The sequence below is a fragment of the Oenanthe melanoleuca genome, chromosome 18, assembly GCF_029582105.1.
Source record: "Oenanthe melanoleuca isolate GR-GAL-2019-014 chromosome 18, OMel1.0, whole genome shotgun sequence".
Classification (NCBI taxonomy): domain Eukaryota; kingdom Metazoa; phylum Chordata; class Aves; order Passeriformes; family Muscicapidae; genus Oenanthe; species Oenanthe melanoleuca.
This window is the reverse complement of record NC_079351.1, coordinates 7,734,804-7,756,605: the sequence shown is the minus strand read 5'-3', so window position 1 is coordinate 7,756,605 and position 21,802 is coordinate 7,734,804. Positions and strand designations below refer to the sequence as shown.

General features: G+C 41.0%; 1 protein-coding gene across 10 annotated transcripts in view; it reads left to right on the top strand.

The window, feature by feature from the left end:
* TNRC6C (trinucleotide repeat containing adaptor 6C) overlaps nt 1-21,802 on the top strand; it is a 98,046-nt gene that overhangs the window by 17,501 nt on the left and 58,743 nt on the right. For all 10 annotated transcript variants that reach the window (XM_056505682.1, XM_056505684.1, XM_056505681.1 and 7 more), the window contains exons 2-3: nt 2,709-2,808; nt 3,575-3,596. In XM_056505682.1, the coding sequence (XP_056361657.1) occupies nt 2,746-2,808; nt 3,575-3,596 (85 nt within the window). In that variant the 5' untranslated portion in view covers nt 2,709-2,745. The remainder of the gene's footprint in view (nt 1-2,708; nt 2,809-3,574; nt 3,597-21,802) is intronic.

The window sequence follows — 21,802 nt, the reverse complement described above, 5'->3', positions numbered from 1 at the left end:
AGCTTTATTTCTATTTTAAGTAGATTTAAAACATGTATTCAGAAGTGTCATTATGTAAATCAGTTTGGAAAATTGAGCTCCATTAAAAATTACAGCATCATTTTCTGAGCTAATCTGAGGCTGTTTTAATCTCAGAAATTAAAAAATAACAACCAAACCTCAGGTTTTTGTGAGGAGTGGCACTTCTACCTCTGATGTTGGAATTGGTGTGCTAGTATGATAATAAAATACCTTGTATTCTTGGTGGAGCAAAATGTTTGCTCTTCTTGGATCTGGAGAATCCACTGACATGATGCATTGCCTGGAAACAAAAATTGATAGTGGAGTCCAGTGTAAGGAGTGATTTTGGCAGTGGTGAAAGTTGATCTCCAGGGTTGGACACTTGAAAGTCTTGGCTGGACCAAGAAAGCTTGGACAGATGATCCTTAATATCCCTTTCAGCCTGGTATTTTAGGAAAAGAACTTGATATTAAAAAAAAAAAGAGGCCTAACAAGGAGCTTGGGTAATATGTACTTTTATAGCTTATAGAAAACTCTGCATGTTAAGCAAAGTGGTGGTTTGTTTTTCTGTGTGGTTTTTTGTTATTGTTTTTAAATACTGCCCTGAGTATTGAAGGGGATTTAAATGTAACTGTGGTGTTCTGGAATTGCTGTAATGGCATGGGGTTTCTTAAGTACTAGCAAGAGGAAACCAAAAAGTTTCTCATTTTACATGGACTTGTTTCATTCACCTGCTTTCAAAAACCAAAAAAAGCTGAGCTTCCTCTGGCAATAGTCTGCCAGCTTGGGGGAGTTCACTGGAACAGGGTCTTTGTAGAGTCTGCTGTGACTTGGGTAGGGAGCACTGCAAATGAAGGGACTGGATGTTGTTTCTTTGTAGTTACTGAGATCCTGGGGACTTCTGTTCTCCACTGAGCTAACAGGAATAAAGGCAAACCTATTGCAGTTTCAACTCAGTTTCTTTTGGCAACCTCAGTTGCCAAGTCCTGGAAGAAGCCATTTAAAAGTACAGTTTCAGCACCTTTGTCTTAAGTGCAATTTAACACGTAGTGTTTCCCAAACCTCAGTTTACAGCACAGGGTTTAAAAAGTGGCCCTTTGGAACTGGCATAACTGAGCAGTTGTGCAGGTGGTGAATTTTTGGCCATGACAGGAGGTGGATCAGCATTTAAAGAACAGAAGCCTGATGCCATTTCAGCTGTCTGGACCTCCAGTGATGCACCAAGAGCTCCCAGATGTGCCCAACCTCTGGCTGCTGCTCCAGACCCTGGGTCTTGCCATATCTCTCACTTCTGTAAATAGTCTGAGTGCTGTAAAGTGTCTTAAAAAGGCACTAACACCTAAATTTAGAGCTGTGAATTGCTTGCTGTAGTGTTTATAGTTGGGGTGACACAAGGAAAGGGAATCTGCTTTTAATTTAGTCTGGAGCTCCATACAGGATCTGTGTAAGCATTAAAGCATCTGCAGTGGCCAGGATCAGTATTTTCAGGCAAGTGAAAAAGCCAAATCCCAGAATGCCCTTCAGCACCAAAATATCAAAAGACTACAATGTTCCTTTTTTACAACAAAGGGAAACTATGTAGGAAAATGCAAACTTGTTAAGAGGCAAAATGTTTCATGGGGAATGTTTGAAGACACAATGTGCAGAATCTGAAGAGTGGTTTTCATCTTTAGGTAAAGAGGAGTCTCACTCATTGTGACCCAAAAAAAAAAAAAAGTTTTATAACTAAAAAACTCATTTTTAACAACAGCAAAGATCCAAACAAAGAAGGGGGTGGGGGGGGCTGCAGGTTTTGGCAAGTGAAATGTAAAGCAATAGTAAATTAGGCTAAAAGTGGTCTTGAGGAGTAATTGGAGGACATTGAATCTAATAATGGTGATGGTAATGGCTTCAGCCCATCAGAAACAGCCTTCTCAGAGGATCTGTAAGGCTGATAAATGATCAGGACCTGAAGAGCTGTCAAGGAAGATAAAGCAGTTATAGAGAAGTAAATGAATTATTTGCATTGGTATTTATTGGAAGGGATGTTGGGGAGGGTCATTGCTATAACCATTTATTTCAGTGATGGACGTAGGAAGCAGAGAAAAGAAGATTTCAAATAGATTTTCTTCTTGATTTGGAATGATTCAGGTTAATTTTTAATCAAAATGGTACTGGAACAGTCTTGTTCTGCATTAATGCAAATTCTTCAGCTAGAATTTATAGGATGAACACAAAATATGATTATTGGAATTCATCTGGGCCTTAGTTTACAACTCTTGAGAACAGAATTGATGTGTATGGAAAATTAATGCAGCATGTGTTTGATCAAAAAGAGAAAAATAGTTGCAAAGCAATGCACTTGCTTATGATCTTCAAGGTGTGTTGTGAATCACAGCTGCTGAAAGCCAGCAGAACTTGCATTAATTACTTGGGTTTGTTGCTTTTTTCCCCAGTTTCAAACTTTCTTTTCATAGAATATGCTAATATTAAACAGTACTTATGAGTGATTGTGGAAAGAGGTTCCAAATAAAATCTATCCATTCTGAATTCTCACTGCTTGCTATTTTATTTGAGTTTCAATTTTGGAACAGCTCTTTTTTAGTGCTTTTATTGAAGCATTAGAAGCAGCCTTTTTTAGACATGAGATGTAGAAAGTTAGCAATGCAAATATGGATTATTCACCTTCATTTTACTGAAAAGCTTTTCCTAACCTTTGTTTTTATCAGGGAGAAAGAACAAGAAACACAAGAAGAGGAACATTTGATGGAAGAAAAGAAAAAGAAAAAGCAGGAAGAAAAGAAAAAGAAGGAAGGTGCTCAGAAAAAGGTTTGTTCATGTTCCTGTTGTAATTGATCCCTTCACTTTTAAATGTGAGCTTCACTTCAGGAGTGAGCCTGGCACAAGTGATCATTGCCATGGCTTGGGAGAGGCTGTGGTCACAGAATCCCTGCCCAGGCAGCTGTGCCAGGGCCTTGGCACTGCCCATGCCCTGCTCACACCTGGCTCCTCCTCAGCCTCAAGCACCTGGACCAGCCCCAGAGGGTGCTGGAGGCACTCTGGCATCCCATTTGCACTGCTGGGCATTCTTCTCCCTCATTTTCTGGATTGGACAGCTTGAATATTTGAAATAAGAATTGATCACTGTCTTTTTTGGTATTGAAAAAAAGGGTAGATTCCCAGATTAAAAAATAAACAGCAGGTGTGTGAAAGCTGGTAAGTGTGGGTGGATTCACAGGGATGCTGGACAAAGTCACAGAAGTTAATTCTGCTGGGGGCTCAAGGGTTGACAGACCTGGTGTGGGTCCAGAAAGCCTCTGACCCTCAGGAGAGGTGCATGGGGCTGCTGCCCTCTCTTGTCATTCTTTTCACTGCTTCTTTGGCATTTGCTGCTGCCTGCAGTCAGACAGAGGTTGCCATTCCCACATTCCTATCACATGGAGTTAAACTAACATTCTCTAGTCCTTAAATGAAACAAATGTCTGATTTATGAAAGCAGTTTCTGCAAAAAGTTAGGCCTGCAGCCCTGTAATTATTAGGTATAACTTTCAGTATTGACAAGTAGTTGATTTGTTTTGTTCTTCTTTTCTTTCAGGCTGCTGAACAAAAAACCAAAGGTAAATCCATGTTTATTCTTTGTGAAATGTTTGATATTTTTATAAGCTTGTTTAAAAAATGTGCTTTTACTTTTTATTCATTGTGTCTTTTTAATGAGGGGAGTATATCTTACTAGGATTATTATGTTCCTAAAGTTTTATTGGGATTCTCAGCATAAGCTTTGGTTTATCTTGCTGGGTATTCTACAGCAGCCTTCTGACAAGAATATATGGATTAATTTTCTGTGAACCATAACACAGCATGTGTCATCTCTTTTGTCAAGACAGATGCAGTTTTCCATTTAGTTGTTAGTAGTTATTTATCTGTTTCAAAGACAAGTAATTGCCCCTTTCCCCTTGCACAATTCAGCTCAATTGAATGTGTAAACTCAATTCATAGAGCTTAGGAGAAACTGTTTCCCCTGCTGCCACCACTGCCTGTTTTTCTTTCTGTGTGGGTTTTTTTCTGCCTGGGAAGTGAGTGGAGCTGGTTTGCAGCAGGGTCAGGAAGCAGCAGAGGTAAGGAATGCCTTCCCCTTTGGGGGCAGTGGGCTGCCAGGTTCCCTAGGAGAAGAGGTAATGAAGCTGTGCCTTTCAGAAAGGTGAGGAAGGTAATGTCTCTCTTCTGCTGCTGCTGGCTTACAGATCTTTTTGTGTGGTCTGTCCTTTGATTTGAGTTCTGAACAGCTCAAATGCCTTGTCATTTATTGGTGGGTAATTAGGTGGCAGACAAGCAAGTGGAGCTTCCTAGAGAACCCAAAGGCTGAGAATTAGAGAAGAGCCAAGCCTAACATAAGGGGTGGACTAAACAACTTACATTTCAAACACTTCTTATGATTTAGACAGATGAAATTAAATATTACTTCAGTAATATGAATTCAGAAAAATAAAGTAATAACTCTATGATGAAGATAATGTAAAAGTAATTTATTGAAACTCTTTTTCTTTCTAAGTTTTTCCAGTGTAGAAAGTGAGAAGTCAGAAAGTTCTAGTTTGAATTCTGTAGCATCTGCACTGTGAGATCTCATGTAGTTTATAACTGGATTTTACTTTCAGGAGGAGGGAGCAGAGGTATGTGAGTCCCACCAAAACTTTGGTACATAAAAAAACTTGGAATTAAGATACATGACAGCAATTTCTATCTAAATGGAATATTTCTGTTTTCACAGTGTTGCTTGTTTTGTTCTCTGTATCAGCTCAGTTCTGTGTGAAGAGGTTTCACTGTTCTATAATGGCTTATAATGACTTTCTAATATCACAATTCAGCAGCAGATGTTTTTGCTGTCAGGGTAACTAAAATTCATTTTCACGTGTTAATGCAGTGGCTCTTCATTTCTGTTACTAGTGAGACACAGAGCCTTCTGCCTTCCCTCTGTGGGCTGTTACTATTTCTGTCTCTGTTGTGACAGCTTTGCTTTTAATTGCTTGAAACTGCCACGTTTAAGTTTCTAGTTAATAACTTCAATTTTTCAGGTATGCTTGTGAGTTTGTTTCTTTCAAACTTAAGGGTTGCATTTCTCCATCTGTTGGATTTTTTTGGTTCACTATCCATGTGTTTAAACATCTTCTACTGCTATAAAATATGAATCAAGAAGAAGATAGCAGTGAGTAAGGATGGTTATGTTAGAGATTAAGCAGCTTTGTCATTTATTATTTCATCTGTCAGAAGCAGTGATGCAGCTTTTTGTGGTTCAGCTTTATTGGAAGGGGGAACCTGTCCTACAGAGAACCCAAAACTCCTGTTCCTGCTCAGGGCAAGGGCCAGGGATTATTTACAGTCCTGTGAGAAACCCCTTCTTTGAATTTCCTTTGTCTGGCAACTACTTGTTGCTTTTCAGGTTGCTCTGTGGAAATGTTTTATTTCCACTTATAGTGCAGTTCCTTCCATTTACCTTCAGGAGGGATGTGCATGAGCTTATGAGAGGTAGCAGGAATTTATTAAAATAAAGAAAATATTAATACAAAATTAATGAAAGGAAAAATTGACTGAAGTTTTTTCATCCAATATTCAGAGTTAACTGTAAACTTTATTGCAGTGCTGCTCCAAGGGCTTTATTTGGATACATTTTCAAGGTTGAGTGACACATGCTACTAGAACTAAAAGGCAACACAGGGATTATCATTGAATTTAGTTAATTTATTTCCTATCTGGGACACAGCAATTAAATTAGTTGTGGTGATAGGATGGCAGAGTAAAACTGAGTGAATGGACTGCAGCAGGTAATGCATGCCAGTGGGCAGGAAGTATTAAATCAGAGATTAAAGCTGCACTGGAACTGGACATTTTGCAAAATGTAGATTTTGGTAGGCGAGATCTTTATAAATATGACTTAATGGAGCTGTTTGTGATAACTTCTTAAAAATTGCTTAATTTTATGTGTGTGTCACTGAGTTCTGCCACTGGGTTGCCATGGCAGTGAGAGGTGCTTGCACCGGTTGGTCCTAGAGGAGAAAAAGAAACCATACAAGTGCAGGTGGGATCTGGAAGGGTTTTTCAGTTTGTTTTTCAGCTGGGTGTTTGTACAGTGCCCTGTTTGCTCTCAGCAGTGTTTGTGGAGGAGAAGGCACTTTGCTCAAGTGGGTAGGAAGGGCCAGGTGGTGGGGCTTGAGAGGGGGGAAGGGTTTGCCCTTTGGGTTGGTGTCTTCTGTGCTAGAAACCTGGGATCAGGGTCTGATTGTTTTAGATTAATAGTCAGTTTTTCATGGATTTGTCTGTCACAGAGGTGTGGAGTTGCTGCCCTGGCACTAATGAACTGGTGTGTTTTGTGCATGTAGCTGTGAGCTGATCTGGGCTGCTGCAGGTTCAGCCACTGGTGAGGCCTCAGGAAGGAGAAAGGAAGCAAGAGGAAGGAGGTTTCCTGTGGGGGTGTTTGTGGTGTGCTGTCAGTTCACTCTTGCTCTGAGGCCTCAGTCCCAGCTGAATGTTTCCATTTGTGATGTGGAGCACAAGCCCCTTCCAAAACAAACACACTTTTCCAGCCTTAGGGGAAGGTATGTGGCTGCTGCTGGAGTGCAGGGCTAGGAAATGCTCCTTCACACAGCCCTTGCATCCACTGAAACAAATTCATTTTTCTGTTTAAACAATGATCCAACCCTTTAAATCTTCTCTACATAACAGCTCCTTCAGTTTCTGGTTTTTTTTTCCTGCAGCATTTGTTTGTCTGAGTATTTTTATGAGGCTGGATCTTTTATAAATACCCTGTTGGCAACAATTCTGGAGAATGTGTGAAAGAAAGAAAGATTGGAGAGCTGATAAAGACCTGAAATGTTTCTCAATTACTTGAAAACAAATGAAAGTAGTCTTCCTGTTCAGCTGGAGAGATGCACTGCAGAATTAGATGAGGTGGGAAATGAGCAGGTTTTTATTACACATTCAAGTTGTTGTTCTTTTATGGTAATTTTTTGGAGAGCAGCACTATTGAGCACAGGCTATTAGTGTTTATTTTACATATGTAAACTCTTGCCAGTTTATGTGCACTTGATCAAGAAACTTTGTGTATAAAGGCTTTTCTAATGAAAACATTCAGCTGTAATTGTGGGCTCTGTTCTGTATGGTAAAGGGTCACTAGTATGGGAATGGCTGTTATTTAATAACCACAGGGGCTTTAAGGGAGCTGTGCTTGTCTTAAATACTACCAGGGTGTGTTTTACTGCCTGCTTCTCTTCTAGCCATCCTCCTGCAGGTTTAGTCAGCACAGGTGATCAGTTCCTTGCTTCTTCACTCCCACTTCAGCTGAGTGCATTTGTCTAAAGCTGATATAAAATAGCTCAAGTGGTTTGTTACTCAAACATCCACCCTATTAATTGAAAGGCAAAGTATCCATCCAGCCCTACAGCATTATCTGCAATAAAGGTAAGTGCTAAATCTGCAAACACAAAAGTAAAAACAGTGAAGTCTATACACCACAGTTAGTCTAACATAGAAAGTATTTTGTTAAATATTTTTATGAGAAATGTTAGCTGGAAAATATTTTTATTGCTTTATTATAAAGCAGAGATTGTCAATCTGTGCTCCTGGACCTCCATGATCCTTGTAGGTCTGTCTGACATGTTCATGGCATGGGACCAGGAAGGGAGAGGTGGGCTTTCCAAGGGGAAAATGGGGATTCCAGCTCAGTGCTGGGGGAGGGTGAAGCAGGATTGCAGAAGCTGGAGTGGCTGCAGTGATGCTGGGGTTGATTCAGCCTGTCCAGCACTGCCCATCCTCTGTTCCAGTGGTGCAGTGGCTCCTGAGCTGAGCATCATTCCCTTCCATCTGTGCTGTGTTTGGAGCTGTCCCCTCCCCTGGCTGTCTGGGCTGTGTGCCTCGGGACTCCTCAGTGGGAGATGATTTTAATATGCAGCTCGCAGAGTCAGGGAGCTCGTCTGCAGCCTGTGGGGTTATTCTGCCAAGGTTTACACTTGCATACTTTTTATTTTGGGGAGCTACACAGAGAACATTTAGCAGTATGTGGTTGCTGGGTAAACTATTGTGGTGTCACAAATGTTGGCATACTTCCTTCAGGTTACCTGTTATCCCACAAGCAGTGCTGGATATTTTACCTGCAGGAACATGGTCCAGTCTAGTAGAAAGGGGAGTTAAAAGGGAAAAAAGAATTGGTGAAAATATCTGAGATCCCATTCCCTCCTCTGGCTTTTCTGTTGGGATGACAGGAGTAGCAGCATGGGTTATTATCATTTTCAAATCAGCCATGTAGATTATTGCATATTTTAAATTTATTCTTTACTTACCCTGCCCAAAAGGGCTGTTAGAATGTTCTCTGCCTGTGCTTGTGTGTGTGACCTTCCTGCAACCTCCATTCTGCTCATACAGAAATGAAGTTTGTATGTATTGATAATGTGCTCCTTCTGGTTGTGGTAGATTTTATTGCTGTTTAGTGGTAGTTCCATAGGAAGGAAGGGAAAATGAAACTTTTTAAAGAATCTCATCAGGATTTTAAGTAGAATTATGACAGTGTGTAACACAATCAATCTTTGTTAAAAAAGTCTTGAGTTTTTCTGGTTCGTGTCATTATTGTAGGAACCAGCAGAGGCTTTTTCCATAAGATTAGAAAATGTGTTCCAGCCTACAAATCAGGTATGATTTACAACAGATTTACAACCTCTGACTCATTTGAGTATTTATAGCTTGTGCTTGAATATCTGCCTCTGTCATCTTGTTAGTTAAGTGCTGTGTTTGTACTGAACTGCTGCACATTGTAGTGACAAAATGTGCCATAAATCATCATTGCAGAAGGAGGGGGAGCACTGCAATAAGTTCTTCAATTAGATCTTAATATGCAGTCACTTGATAACTTAATGATAACCTGTGGCCATACATTAAGGCTTTGTAACACAAAAATGTTTTCTTTTTGATAAATTTTATCATGAGGGTGTTTTGCTATTATAAGTATCTTTAAACAAACATGAATTTGTTCATAAAACCCACTGAGATATCACTTCTCTGATAGAGGAGTAATTACCATTTTACAGCCTGCACAGAATAGAGGATGGAGGTAATTTGTGAGTCCAGTACTGGGTGAATAGGAGCAGAAAATGCAAAAAGATTGGAGCAGACAGGAGGAGCAATTTACATAGTCAAGGAGACAAAGCAAGAAGGATGAGCTGGGAGAGTTGGAGTTAAATATTAGAAAAAGAAACTTTGGTTTCCTGTCTGCTTTTCTTTCAAGAGGAGTGGCTGTGACAGGCAGTACTTCAGTGGTATTTAATAGGCTTTTTGCTCTCACAAGTGCAAGAAATATTATGAGTATCTTCAACATTGCCATTGTGAAGTGAAGGAAAAAAGCTAAACAGTAAATGTATGAATAATCTTTGATAAACTTTATTTGGGTTTGTAGCTCTTTCTATGTGTGTTGCTGGTTTGCAAGTCAAAGGTGCCCAAGGAGAGATTTCCATTGAGAATTGGTGGTTTTTTCAGGAGAGGGGGTTTGTCAGAGCTGGACACCCTGAGCCCTGCAAGCAAGCACTGACAGTTCTGAAGGTTTAAAACTTCTGTAGCTCCTGGGAAGCTGCAGATTCCCCAGCTTTGAGTGCTCTTTCAGACAACACCACACCAAAGTAATTAGTACAGGTTTTTGGGAAAAACATCAATCTCTTAAAGAAAAACAAACAAATACATAACCCTGGGGTTATTTAAAAATAAAAGAGTAACAATGAAATATATTTTCCCAAATGTACTTCAATCTTGAGTTGGAGTTACAGGACAGCTGCCCCCTCAGAGATGCTTTGATGTCAGTGCTTGCCTTGTGAGCTTTGCAGATTGCTCAGCTGGGAATGGAGAAGTAGGTAAGAGCTCAAATAGGTGTTCCTAGTTCTCCTCAGGTAGTTTTTATTCTCCTTAGAGATGGTCTGTTGCAGTTTGCTGTTGTGCAAATTTGGGCATAATTCTCATAAGAGAAATAGCTCATAATAGAAATACAGGCAGAACATTCTTTGTTTGTTTCCTTGGTTAGGAATGATATGGGTTTATCAGGTTGAGGATGGCAAGAGCCTGAACTGTAAATAGTTAGTTCTAGAATTAGACAAAAATAGGGGCTTTCCAACACTAGACACAGTTGGTTAAAAGCACTTTTCAAATGCTCTAGGTTGTAGGGGTTGATGTCCTGCTTGAAGGCAGCAGGCCAACATGTGCATCATCAGATTTCTCTTTACATTGGCCATTTCTAGCCTAGGACATTTTCTCTCCTTTGAAGAGAGAGTAAGCACAGATTGAGTAACACCAGCTTGGCTTTTCTGCTCTAGACCTAATTGTCAGGGTGATCCTAGGTGGGAAGTTCTCTCAGATAAATCCCAGTTTGCTTTCTCAGCAGCAAAACTGCCAATGCAGTTGTTGACAACTGGATATTTTAGAAGATAAATTTTAACCCAGCTGCACAATGATGATGGTGTTGGTTATGATCCAGCTGCAGGCTGGGTTATGGGTGATTATCTGCCCACAGTGGGTGCTTTGCTCCCTGCTCCTGTTCCCCAGTGCAGTGTGTGGAGCATGTGGGCTGTGAAATGGTCAAGCTGATGCTCTTTTGGCATTGCAGCAGCTCAGACATTGGCAAATGCTCTATTCTTCTGTCAATCTGCTTGTAAAATAACTGTTTTCCAATTATAAATAAAATGTCTGATATTTGCCCTCCATCAGAGCATATATGGCCCAGTATTTCTTTTGTAAGATGCCACTTTTGTACCTGCTGATAGCAGCAAACACCCATCCCAGATCTCCTCCCCACCCAGCAGAGTCTGGGATTTGTTTCCTTGGAAGTGACTTTGTAGCACAGCTCACCTGTTCATCAGGTGCTTCTTTCTCCCTTTACTTTCTGAACTAAAGCCTGTTGTTCACTTTTATTCTTCTTTTAAGCAGACATGACCATGAAGGCAGTTTCTTCTCTGCCTTGAAGCCTGGCTCATGCAGGTTTTCATGCAGAAGGCAGCTAACAGTTTCCCATGAAAAAAATGACCTATCAGCTTTGATTTATCTGCAGTGTGCTGACCACTTTCCATTATTAGATTATCATCTTGCTACCTGGAGGAGGCTTGTAAGGCATATAAATATAATGTAGATAAGATCTGCAAACTGTGAGCTGGAGGAGAGGTTCATCAGGAAATGTATTAGCTCGCTTTGGTAATGATTGTTTTGAGATACATGCCGGGTTTCTAAGGTTACCTGATCCCTTCCTTGGGAAGGATGAAATCCACTTTGAACTGTAACACTAGTACATGCTCCTGGAATAGTTACCATACAAATGCTGGAGAGGGTTATCTTGGGAACAGGAAGGGAATGAAAACGTGGTTTTGATTCTTTTACACTGTGTGAAGCGTTTGGCCTGAGGGATCTTGTGTTCTCTTGTTGACTATCTGGTGTTGACATTCCTCTACTCTGAGAACCCTTGGCTTCCCTGTGTTTTGCTAGATTATTTTAATGTTTTTCCTGAGCTGTTAAAGGTGGTAGCCCTAGTTTACAAATCCTACAGGACTACTTCAAATGTCTGTTTAGCCAGCTCACACTCAGGTAAACGCTCTGAGCTTCTGCTCAGGTGTGCATCGTGCACCTGATCCTTCAGGTTCTTCCTGAACTGGTTCAGGCAGAGCAGTGAGCATTAGCATGTGGAGAGGAGGTGATTTTCCCTGCAGGCATCCTGCCCATGTGGGGTGGCAGCAGTGGCTCATGCTCAGCTGTCCTGTGGGACCTGTGTTTAGCAGCACCCGAACCTCCAACGCTCCTGCCTGGCACCCACTGTTATTATTGCCTGCCCAATGGGAACAGCTGAACTTGCTGTGACTCAGGCTCCTGCTGGCCTCTCTCATGTTAACAGAAATTGTTCTCTGTTTTATCATAGGCTCCTGAACACCTCTCCTCCTGTTTCCAGGATGCTCTTAACAGCATAATTTCTGATTTGGCTGCCATTGCTATCTTTGTATCAGTTTTTCTGGAGCCAGCCAGACATTTCACCTTTAGGAGGCTAGACAGGCTCTCATGAACTTCTGTTTTGAAGCACATGAGTTACTAACCTGGAGAATGGATGATTCTTCAACTCCATTACAAATTCAAATGGCACCTTGAGGTCATCACAGGACTGGATATATCCCTTTAGATGAGCCAAAAGGGATTTAGATTTAACCCTCTCCCCTCTCTCAGACAAGCCCAACAGATGTTCTTGAAAGATGTTTTGATTTTTGTTGGAAAGGCATCTTCATATTCAGCCTGTCTTTCCTGTAACTTAAGCCCATCCTTTGTTGGCTGCTTGGCCCAGGAGAGCTGATCTTCCCTTCCACTGCAGAGGCCTTTTTGTGTCTCCTGGTTTTTCCTAGGCACTCTGTCCAGTTTTCCCTTGTGCTACTGTTTTCAGGCTGTTTTTCAAACCATAATAATTTATGTTTTTCTTTTCTGATAATCCTTCAGTTAGTGCAGAATTATTTTTCAAATGCAGTATCTGCATGTTGTGGTTTAACCCCAGGCAGGAGCTCAGCCCCTCGCTCACTCTCCCCTGGCAGGATGCAGAGAGGGTTGGAGGAGTAAAAGTGAGAAAACTCGTGGGTTGAGATAAAAATAGTTTAATAAGTAAAGCAAAAGTCACACACACAGGCAAAGCAAAGCAGGGAGTTGATTCCTCCCTTCCCATGGCAGGCAGGTGTTCAGCCATCCCTGACAGCAGGGCTCCATCACAGGGAGCAGTGCCTGGGGAACACAAACACCATCACTCCAAACATCCCCATCTTCCTCCTCTCCCCCAGATTCATGTGAGCCTTGGCTCAGCAGGAATGAAAACACCTTGGGTTATCTGCAAACCACAGCCCCACAGCAGCTACTGTAAGAAAATTAACTCTGTCCCAGCCAAAACCAGCACACTGTGCTTGCAGAGTTAGCAAGTAGCCTTTGAGTTAATCTCAACAGTGACCAGTAGAACAGTAACCTTGTACAAGTAAAACCTAAGGCTGATTTATTTTCTGTGCCTTTCAGGCTCACCCCATTATGTAGCTCTGTAATCCAGGCTGTTCAGAGCAGTGCTAATTCTTCTCTTTCACTTTTCTGTCCCTAAACTTAGCTTGCTATGAGAAATTCCCAAGTTTCAGATACCTTATTCTGTAAAGACCTCAGATTGATAATGTGCAGTTTCTTCTTCACTCCCCATTTCTCCTGTTTAATCACTGCCCATTTTCCCCCTGCAGATAGTCCCCTGAAGTATACATTTAAATAAATTCCTTACTTTAATTTCCCCAGAGTTTCCACTGTAGTTGTTTAGACTTGACTGACAAACCAGGAGAGCCCTTCCTGCAGGTGCTGGGGGTGTCAGGCTGTCCTGTCCTGCACTGGCAGCTCTTTCCTTTCTCATAAGGAGAAAGTCCTCAGAGTGGAATAGGAAGAAAATAATGTATTCTTTTGGACATAGGCTCCATCATAATTAATATCTTGCTACAGCTTCCATATCTTCCAGCCAGTTTCCAAGGGTAATAATTTAATTTTTTTTCTTTGTTGTATGGTTATCTCTAATCTCTGCCAGTGATCACTGTGAGAAATCAGGTGAGAGGTTCTCTTCAGCCTCCTCAGTTGTTCAGCTATTCCTTCCCAGAAAAGATCTGTGGAAGACTTTGTGATTTGGTACCTTATTATGGCTACTAAGACTTTTAAAAATATATAATTATAACTTTAAATCTGTGGATAATAACTTAGATTCATAGTAACATTGAACAGTTAAGTCCATAATCCCATTTTACTGATACATGGGATGTAGGTGGGATACTAAAGCTCATCTTGTTCCACCCCACCGGGTTGTCACAGCCTTAAGTCACATTTGCTGGGAATTCAGGGAATGTTTTAATCCTTATTTACCATATTTTAGTGGCAGTGCTGCCTCTGCTCTGGGTGTTGAGCTGTGCTGGTGCTGGGGCTGACGTCATTGTCACCCTGTGGCCAGTGGCAGATGTGACAGCTCCTTGTGCTCCCTCTGCTGTCACCAGCTGCCTTCTCAGCACAAACACAGCTCCTTCCTGAAAACTAAATAATGGATAAAACTGAATAATGTGGTTCAGAATTCTGAGAAGTGATTATTTAAATAGCCTCCATTTTTGCCCACAGTGTCTTGGTGTGTTGTGAGTTAAAGTCAGGGTCATGGGGGAAGCACAAACACCATCAGCTGGCAAATTTAACTTTTTATTTACATCAGAAACTGGGAGCACTGTAGATTTGCCTCCCAGCTGTCTGTCCTCCAAAGTGCAAGAATCTACTTTAAAAAACAAACTTAATAATGCATTGTTAGATAGATCTGCAAAGCCATTAAAGGGCTGTTATTTTTGTACCCTGCCTAGGCAGACATAGTGTGTTTTTTACTCTTTTTCCTCTTTGTTTTCAATTGGCTTTGCTACAAGATGTTTTCATTTTTTTCTACAAAAAGCAGAAATGAAACTCACTTTCTAGAAACTGCATACACTCATTGAAAGTCTGGAATTTACCAATAGTGTGAGGGGAGGAAGAATCTTAGGGTATCACTTATTAAACCAAGCTATATTTCTAATTAAAATGCTGGTTTTAGTTCTTTTAGCTAAGTCTAAGCCCATGTCTATGAAATAACTGTGTGTAATGCATGTGCAGTAATTAGGTATTCCTTCCTAGTGAGGGGAAGACATGTGTCTAAAATAAACTGAGCAGAATTTTTGAATTAAAATGAAGTAATAATATTAAGTTATTATTAGTAATCTTTATTAAAACATCTTTAATTTCTTTTAACATTCATGTAATAGAATCTGATTTACTGGGAGTGGCATTTAATTAATTTAATTCAATTTAGAGAGTTAACTCTATTACATATTAGTACAGAAAATTACCTCTGAACAGTCATTTCTCACTGGTGACATGCAATAAGTTAATTTAGCTGGGAGTTCGTTTGGGTGCATTGTGAATTCTTGGTGAAAGTTGCTATGGTGACAAGCCAGGGGTGTCACTGGGACAACAACCCCACTGCAAACATGGGATGGATCCTCTGGGCTTGTTCTTCCTGCTCAGGGTGGTGCTGGAGTCTCAGGAAGAGCTTCCCTGGGCACTGCTCACTGAAGAGGTTCCTGCAGAATGTGCCCAGCAAGTGAACTCCCTTTGGGTTTTCTTTAGAGTCCCCATCAGGTTTTAGTCTGCTTTTCTGTAGGAAATTTTCCTGAAGAACCTGAATAGGAGAAGGTCTGTAAATTGCTGGTACTGCTTTCTTCACATTTCTGAATAATTTAAATCCTGTTTTTCATATGTGCCGTTAATGCACGATGGCACTGGAGGCATAAAAAAATCTGTTCAGCTTAAACTGAATTAATGAAGAGTGTGCTTCAGATTTGGTGTTGAATCAGAAATGAAGAGTCTGCTTCAGACTCTCCAGGTTTGACTCTCAGGTAGATGAACCCAGAGTTCCAAACAAAAACCTTCCAGGAAAGAGGCCAGCATTGAGAAGCTCAGAAAAGCACTATTGCATATTAAATGTTATGTTTAGGTTTAAAAGGAAATATTAAAAAAATTGAAATATAATTTTTAAGTTCAGTGTATTTTCTTCCTCCTCCCACTGCAGATCTGTATGCAAACTTAAACACTCATTTGTTTGTTTTATCTCTAGAGCATGACTTTAATTTAATTGAGTTTAGCTGAATAAGGGATCACTCTTCATTTTGAGCTTCAAGTTCTCAGCTGCTCCTTTCTGTAGGCAAGAACGACATTTTCGTGTCTTTCAGATGCTGGAACTGCATCCAAAGAAGGATAAAAAGCTCAGACAGGTTTTTATGATAGAAAATATGTGAAATTATATTAGTACACTTACTAAAGTGATAATGATGTCCCTATGGGTTCTGTATGTTAAAGACCTACTTGCTCAAAGCAACGATTTCCAAAATAATTTTGTGAGATATAAATGAACACATCTTCAGTTATCCTAATAAGAACACAATATTTTAACATCCAAGGCCAAAATATTTCAGGTTTACCTTTCACTGAGTTGGCTCCATGCACAATTTCTCAGGGTGATGCTACCTGAAACTTGGAATAAATCCACACTGCCCGAGGGTGGGGGAAGCTGGTCCATGCTGGACACTCTGTTGGCTCTGCTTCAGTTTTTTCTGCTGACTGATTTAAAATGACAGCTCAGATAACTCTACACTATCTTTAGAGCTGTGGTATAAACATACTAAGTCTTCTTTTGAGACAGAATATGAACTGGAAGGGTTATGCCAGAATTACAGAGGCCTGTTACTGGTTGCTAACAAAATCGTTGCTATTTTTGTGTCACACATAAAATATTCATTTGGTACCATAAATGTCCATGACAGGAGGGCTGAGGCTTTGTGTTTGCACAGGCTTTAGTCAGTGTGACATGTGTGCCCAGTGCCATGACTGCAGCAGCACAGGCAGTGTCAGGCAGCATTACAGTTCCTGTGTGAGCTGCAGCCCTGTCATCTGCAGGCAGTCACAGTGTGCATGTCTGAGAGGAACTAATAGCACTGCAGCCTGCCCCCCAAACCAGAAATGAAATACCTGGAGGAGCTGTGCTCCTGCTTCCCAGAATTATGTGCCTGTGGGTAGTGATGTGATCCTTACCTTCTTTCCAGCTCAAATGTCAAAGTGGAAAAAGAGGTTGTGCCTGCTGCAGCATGAGTGCTTGGGATTTCCAGTTGTCCTGGGGGGGATGGCAGCACTGACTGTACCTGGGACACCCTGAAACTCCAGGAACACCCACCTGCATGGGCAGCCCGTGGGTACAGCACATATTCCAGGTGTGATGGAATCTGTGCACTGTGTGCCTGCACTGACTGATTTCTGAAGAGGCAACTCCAGAGAGAAATGATGGGGATATGGGGTATCTTTGCAGTACCCAACCACATCTGTATGAAACTGGAAGCATTTACCCTGGGATTCACTCTCCAAGCCCCAGCTGAAGTTCCATCACTATTCAAGGTGAAGGAAATTTCAGGCTCTTGTATCCAGTAAATCAGTGGATACTGAGGCTGTCATCATTTTCAAGTTCTTGGGAATGTACTATTTACTGGGAATTTGCATATTTATCTGTTTGTGTTCATGGTTTAACAATTGGGTTTCTGCTGTAAAGAAGAAATACTTAGTGCTCAGTCTGTGCCTGCAAGTGGTCTGTGGAAAGGAGGAGGAACACGTCTGGTGTGATGGCTGTGACATTTGTAAATTTGGTTTTTAAAAATTCTTTTGCATATGAAAACAGTGTAAAACGTTTTCTAATGAGATTAAATGCACAGAGTTAGTTTAAAATTGAAGGATTCACTTCCTGGATCTGCCCAGACTTCTTCTGTGGCTCTGTATGAAATTATTTAATCTGTTATTATATGCTTGAATTTTCCCACTGGCACTTGTGATGATGATAGTGTTGGTTTTGTGTAATTTAACTTTAAGCTGTTTTCTGTCTTCTCTGACTCTTTCATTGTGTAGTTCCTGCTGGGGGAACCTTGCCTGAGGAGGGTTTGGAGGGTGAGATGGAGGTGAAGGGGGGAGCACATGCCCATGGCTGGCTCCTGACATCCTTTGCTGTGTTCCTGAATTGTTGGGATTGTGTTTGTGATGCTCTCATGTCCTGTTGGGATAGAACTTACTGTGTTTCTCTAGTGGGTCCTTATACCATTAGTTGGTGGATTTCAGATGTTCCTAAATACTCTGGGAAGGAATACAAGATGTGAATTCTCTCTGAAGAGTTCTGAACACTCTATAGGAAAGTCTCATAAAACCTGAAAATATTCTGCCAGCATTTCTAACTGCTTGCTGAGAATCCCTCTCTTAATTCTGAGCTGCCCTCTCACTTAAATTCTACAGTAGTAATTTCCTGCACCAGTTAATTCATCTCAGCAATGACTCTTATCTCCCTCCTGTCCTTTTCAGACAGTTGTTAATGCTGTTGTTTCTTAACATTGTTAATATGAGTGATTAAAATTTTCTAATAGTTTCATTATTTTCCTTTAGAATAGACAAGTTCTCTTTTAAGGCTAGTGTATTGCCCTGCTCTGGAGGTGAGAATTGGGTTTGCAGGAGTCTGAATTCCAAGTTCAATGTGTGATGATGTGTTAAAGGAAATATGCCTGTGCTGAGATGTCAGAGGCTTCAGGACAGAGAGCAGCTTCTAGCTAGGTGAATTCATTTCTTTATTTCTCTGTTGCTTTATAAGGGACAGCATTTGGGCAGGTCTGTGTGCAGAGGGATGTACATGATTAATGCTGGTATTGCAGCTCCCAGCTCCTGCCCATGGAGAGCTCTCGCTTGAAAGGAAACAGATGAATTGTTAAGTCTTGAAAGTTACCATCTGTTATCAGTTCACGTCCTGCAGGATTGCTGCTCTGTGAATTTAACTGTTCCATTGCCCACAGACCTGGTGCCCAGCTTGGGCTGCTGAGTCTGAGGCCTGATGTGTATGGTCCAATTTCTGCTCATCAATTAGCTGATGGCAAACCCCATGTGTGTGCACTCAGAGCTTTCAATAAACATGAGAGACTTTGGCTTGCAGTGGGAGAGCATCATATTTGCTTTGGATTATCAATCTATTGTTGATGACAACCTATCAACCTAATTAGCTGTACCATTTTTAATGGCACAGTTAATTAATTGTGAATTTAAAATTAAAATTATAATCAGTGCTAACGGAGAAAAGCAGTGAGGAAAATATTAAAACTCTTAAAAGTGTAAGTATTCTTCACAAGATTGCTGCATGTGACACCAACCTGAATAATGTAGAATAGGATTGAAATAAACTTTAAAATGCATGTTGAGTCACCCAAAACAGGTTTTGTATCTTTCTGTCAAGAGAAGTATTTGTCACCCTCTCTGCTGACAGATCTCCAAGAAAAAAATGTAGATGCTGTTCCAGAAAGGGAAACAAAATTTTGTATGTGAGCTCTGAAGTACTCAAGAATCCATGTTTTTGTTAGGAGCTTCTCCATCTCTTAGGAAAAAAGTTCAGTTTGTGAATAGAGTTGGGCTCTGAGCCTTTGCTGCACAGAAATTCTGCCTCAGGGTGGGCTGTGTGGGCTTACACAGAGGATTCACCATGGTGGTGAAGGGATAAAATGTCACTCAGGATTGATTCAATTTCAAATTTATATTAATCAAGAACCAAATGGAGAGGATCTGCAAGTCAGGCTGGTGAAGAAAGGCCACATCTGAAACTTATTTAAAAGCCAGCAGAAGCTGGGGGCAGTGCTGTGACTATCAACCTGAGAGAAAAAGGATTTCTTTGTCATGGCTGAGGGAAGTGGGAGAACTGAGTAAGATGGATTTGGAGCTCTGTTTTACATGTAGAGTGGTAGAAAATGTGCTCTAAAGGTTCTTGAGAGGTCATTTATTCCATCCTCTTGCCCTGAGACAAGATCACCAAACCTGTATCATGTCTGCAGATAATCCTTAATCATCCTTATTGTTGGAAATGTACGTTTAAATCTCCCTGACTGCCATTTAAACCCAGCAAGCCTTGTCTTATTCACTGTGGGGTGGAGCAAATTATTTCATCCTCTTTCTTTGTATTTTTTTTTTAAATTTGTGTACACAGTGTCTTGTAGATTGTCTTCTCTATTACCTGTGGTAGTTCCCTTTTCCAGATTTCCATTTCCTTTGTGCCCTTCTCAGGTGGTCCAGCTCCATCTGGGAGAGGGATGCTCAGCTGTGGGTACAGCCAGGGAAGGCTTTGTGATGCCAGTAGATGGGATGCTGGGTGTTTATCCCATTCCACCACTTGGCTTTTTACAATCCTCTTGATTATCTTTTCCTCGTCTTTGCTTTGTGATCTGCTAAAACATTGCTTCTTTTTCTGCAGAACTGCTGTGGGGTGAGTTGTTTGCTGTTCTGCATTTAATTCCTCCTGCCTAATGACGTGACTTTCCTGATTGAATTGTAGTAGTTTTGTCACATTGCTTCTCCAGTTCCTCACTGCTGAGCTCTGATCCTGTCACACAGTGATCTGACCACCCCCATCTTCCTTCTCCCTTCTTGGTGTCATTTGCAGATTTAATAAGGATATTCTCCAGTCCATCATCCAGCTGTTAACGAAATATTGAACAGCGTAGGCTTGGATCAAGTCCCTGTGGAATCTCTTCTGAAACATATTCTGTTTTGACAGCAAGCCATTGATTCTCCCAGAGAACATTTCAACCAGTTTTACATTTTGCTCACATTTCCCCACTTTGCTTATGACAATATCAAGTAAGAATGTCATTTCAGCAGCCATTACATAGTTAAGAGCTATAGAGCCAGCTTTGGCTGGTGGGACATGGGTGGGAAATGTGAGCAAACAGACAGAACTTGTTTGAACTGAGGTGAATGACTGGGTTTGAGGGGAGGGAGGAACAAAGGAGTGTCTGGGTTGGAGCCAGAGGTCAGCTGGATTTGTGAATACATTGCTTTAGAGTCAAAGTGGAGGTAGGGAATGAAGTCCTCAATGCTTCTCTATTTCATACCTTTGCATAAAGCCAGCAGTTAAGAAGGTAAGACCTTCTATTGTTGAGAAATCCTAAGAACTGGTTTAGAAGTTTTCCATGAACCTTGCAGCTTCCTGTTAATTCCTACTCTAACTTCCAGTTGCCTGGCAGGAAAAAAAAAATAAAAAAAATCAAGTACTGTGTTAGAAGGTTCAAGCTGGTATAAGTGGGAAGTCTGTTAGGAGAAGTGGGTTATAGATGAGATTTTAGACCTGAGGTGGTGAAAGACTAAGGAAGGAAATGTTGTAAAAGACAAGAGAAGAAAGTGGAGAGGAAACGTCTGGAAGAGGAAGCAGAAGAAACTGCACCATGGTCAGGGGTGAGGGGGGAAATTATGTTAAATCAGGAAAATACTTTATATGTTCTGGGTATTAGATAAATTATATCATCAGGAATTGGCCCAAAGTCAAGGTGTTTCTTTAAATAAATGGTGACAAAGTTCTAAGGCCACAATAACACATGTATTTTTACTTCTATCACTCAATGTAGGCTTTGATGTCAAATAGCAGCTTCTGGTTACATAATTAAAGCCATTATAAGTTTTGGAATTATCTTGGCATTAGACTGCAGGGCTTTTCCCCCCAGAAGTTCATGATTTTGGAGGAAGGGATGATCCAGGCAGAAAATTTGGCATTTTATGTGTAAAAACACTAGAAGTGGGTTTTATGCAGTAGTTCTGAGCACCTTTGCTGTTGCCAGCAGATGTCACTGTGGATAGCAAATCCCAGCACTTAGGAGACAAAGGAGGTAATTTGCTAAATGAAAATTCAGCCTTTCAAAGTAGATAGGGGGGGGAGCAAGAATTTTTTCCTGCAACAGACTTCTGTGAGCAAATAAAAATGGGTTTCTCACTAATGAGGACTTGTGGTTTTGCCCACTCCAGTGCTGTGTTTTGTGGCTGGCTTCACCCGACTTGGGTAAGTTCCTGGTGCTCTGGGTGACCTGGAGGGGTGGCTGTGGGGTTGTGCTCCTGCTCAGCTTTGCTGGGAGAGCCTTTAGTGCTTGGAGGGAGCTTTAACCAGCAGTGGATGTGCTGCAGTGTGTGTGTGTGCAGGGAACTGGCCGTGGAGGAAGTGGCTTCATTAAGGTTGATTTGGAGGGGGGAGCAAGATGAGGAAAAAAATTGCCCATATGATTGGCTGGGAGAATAGCTCTGAATTATGGGATCCATCTGTTTCCTGTAATGAATTCATAAACCCATCAAACAATGACCTGAACGAATTGCTGAAGGAAAAAAATAATACACTGGCATGATATGTTTAACGCAGTGAGGCATTGGCATTGTATAATCA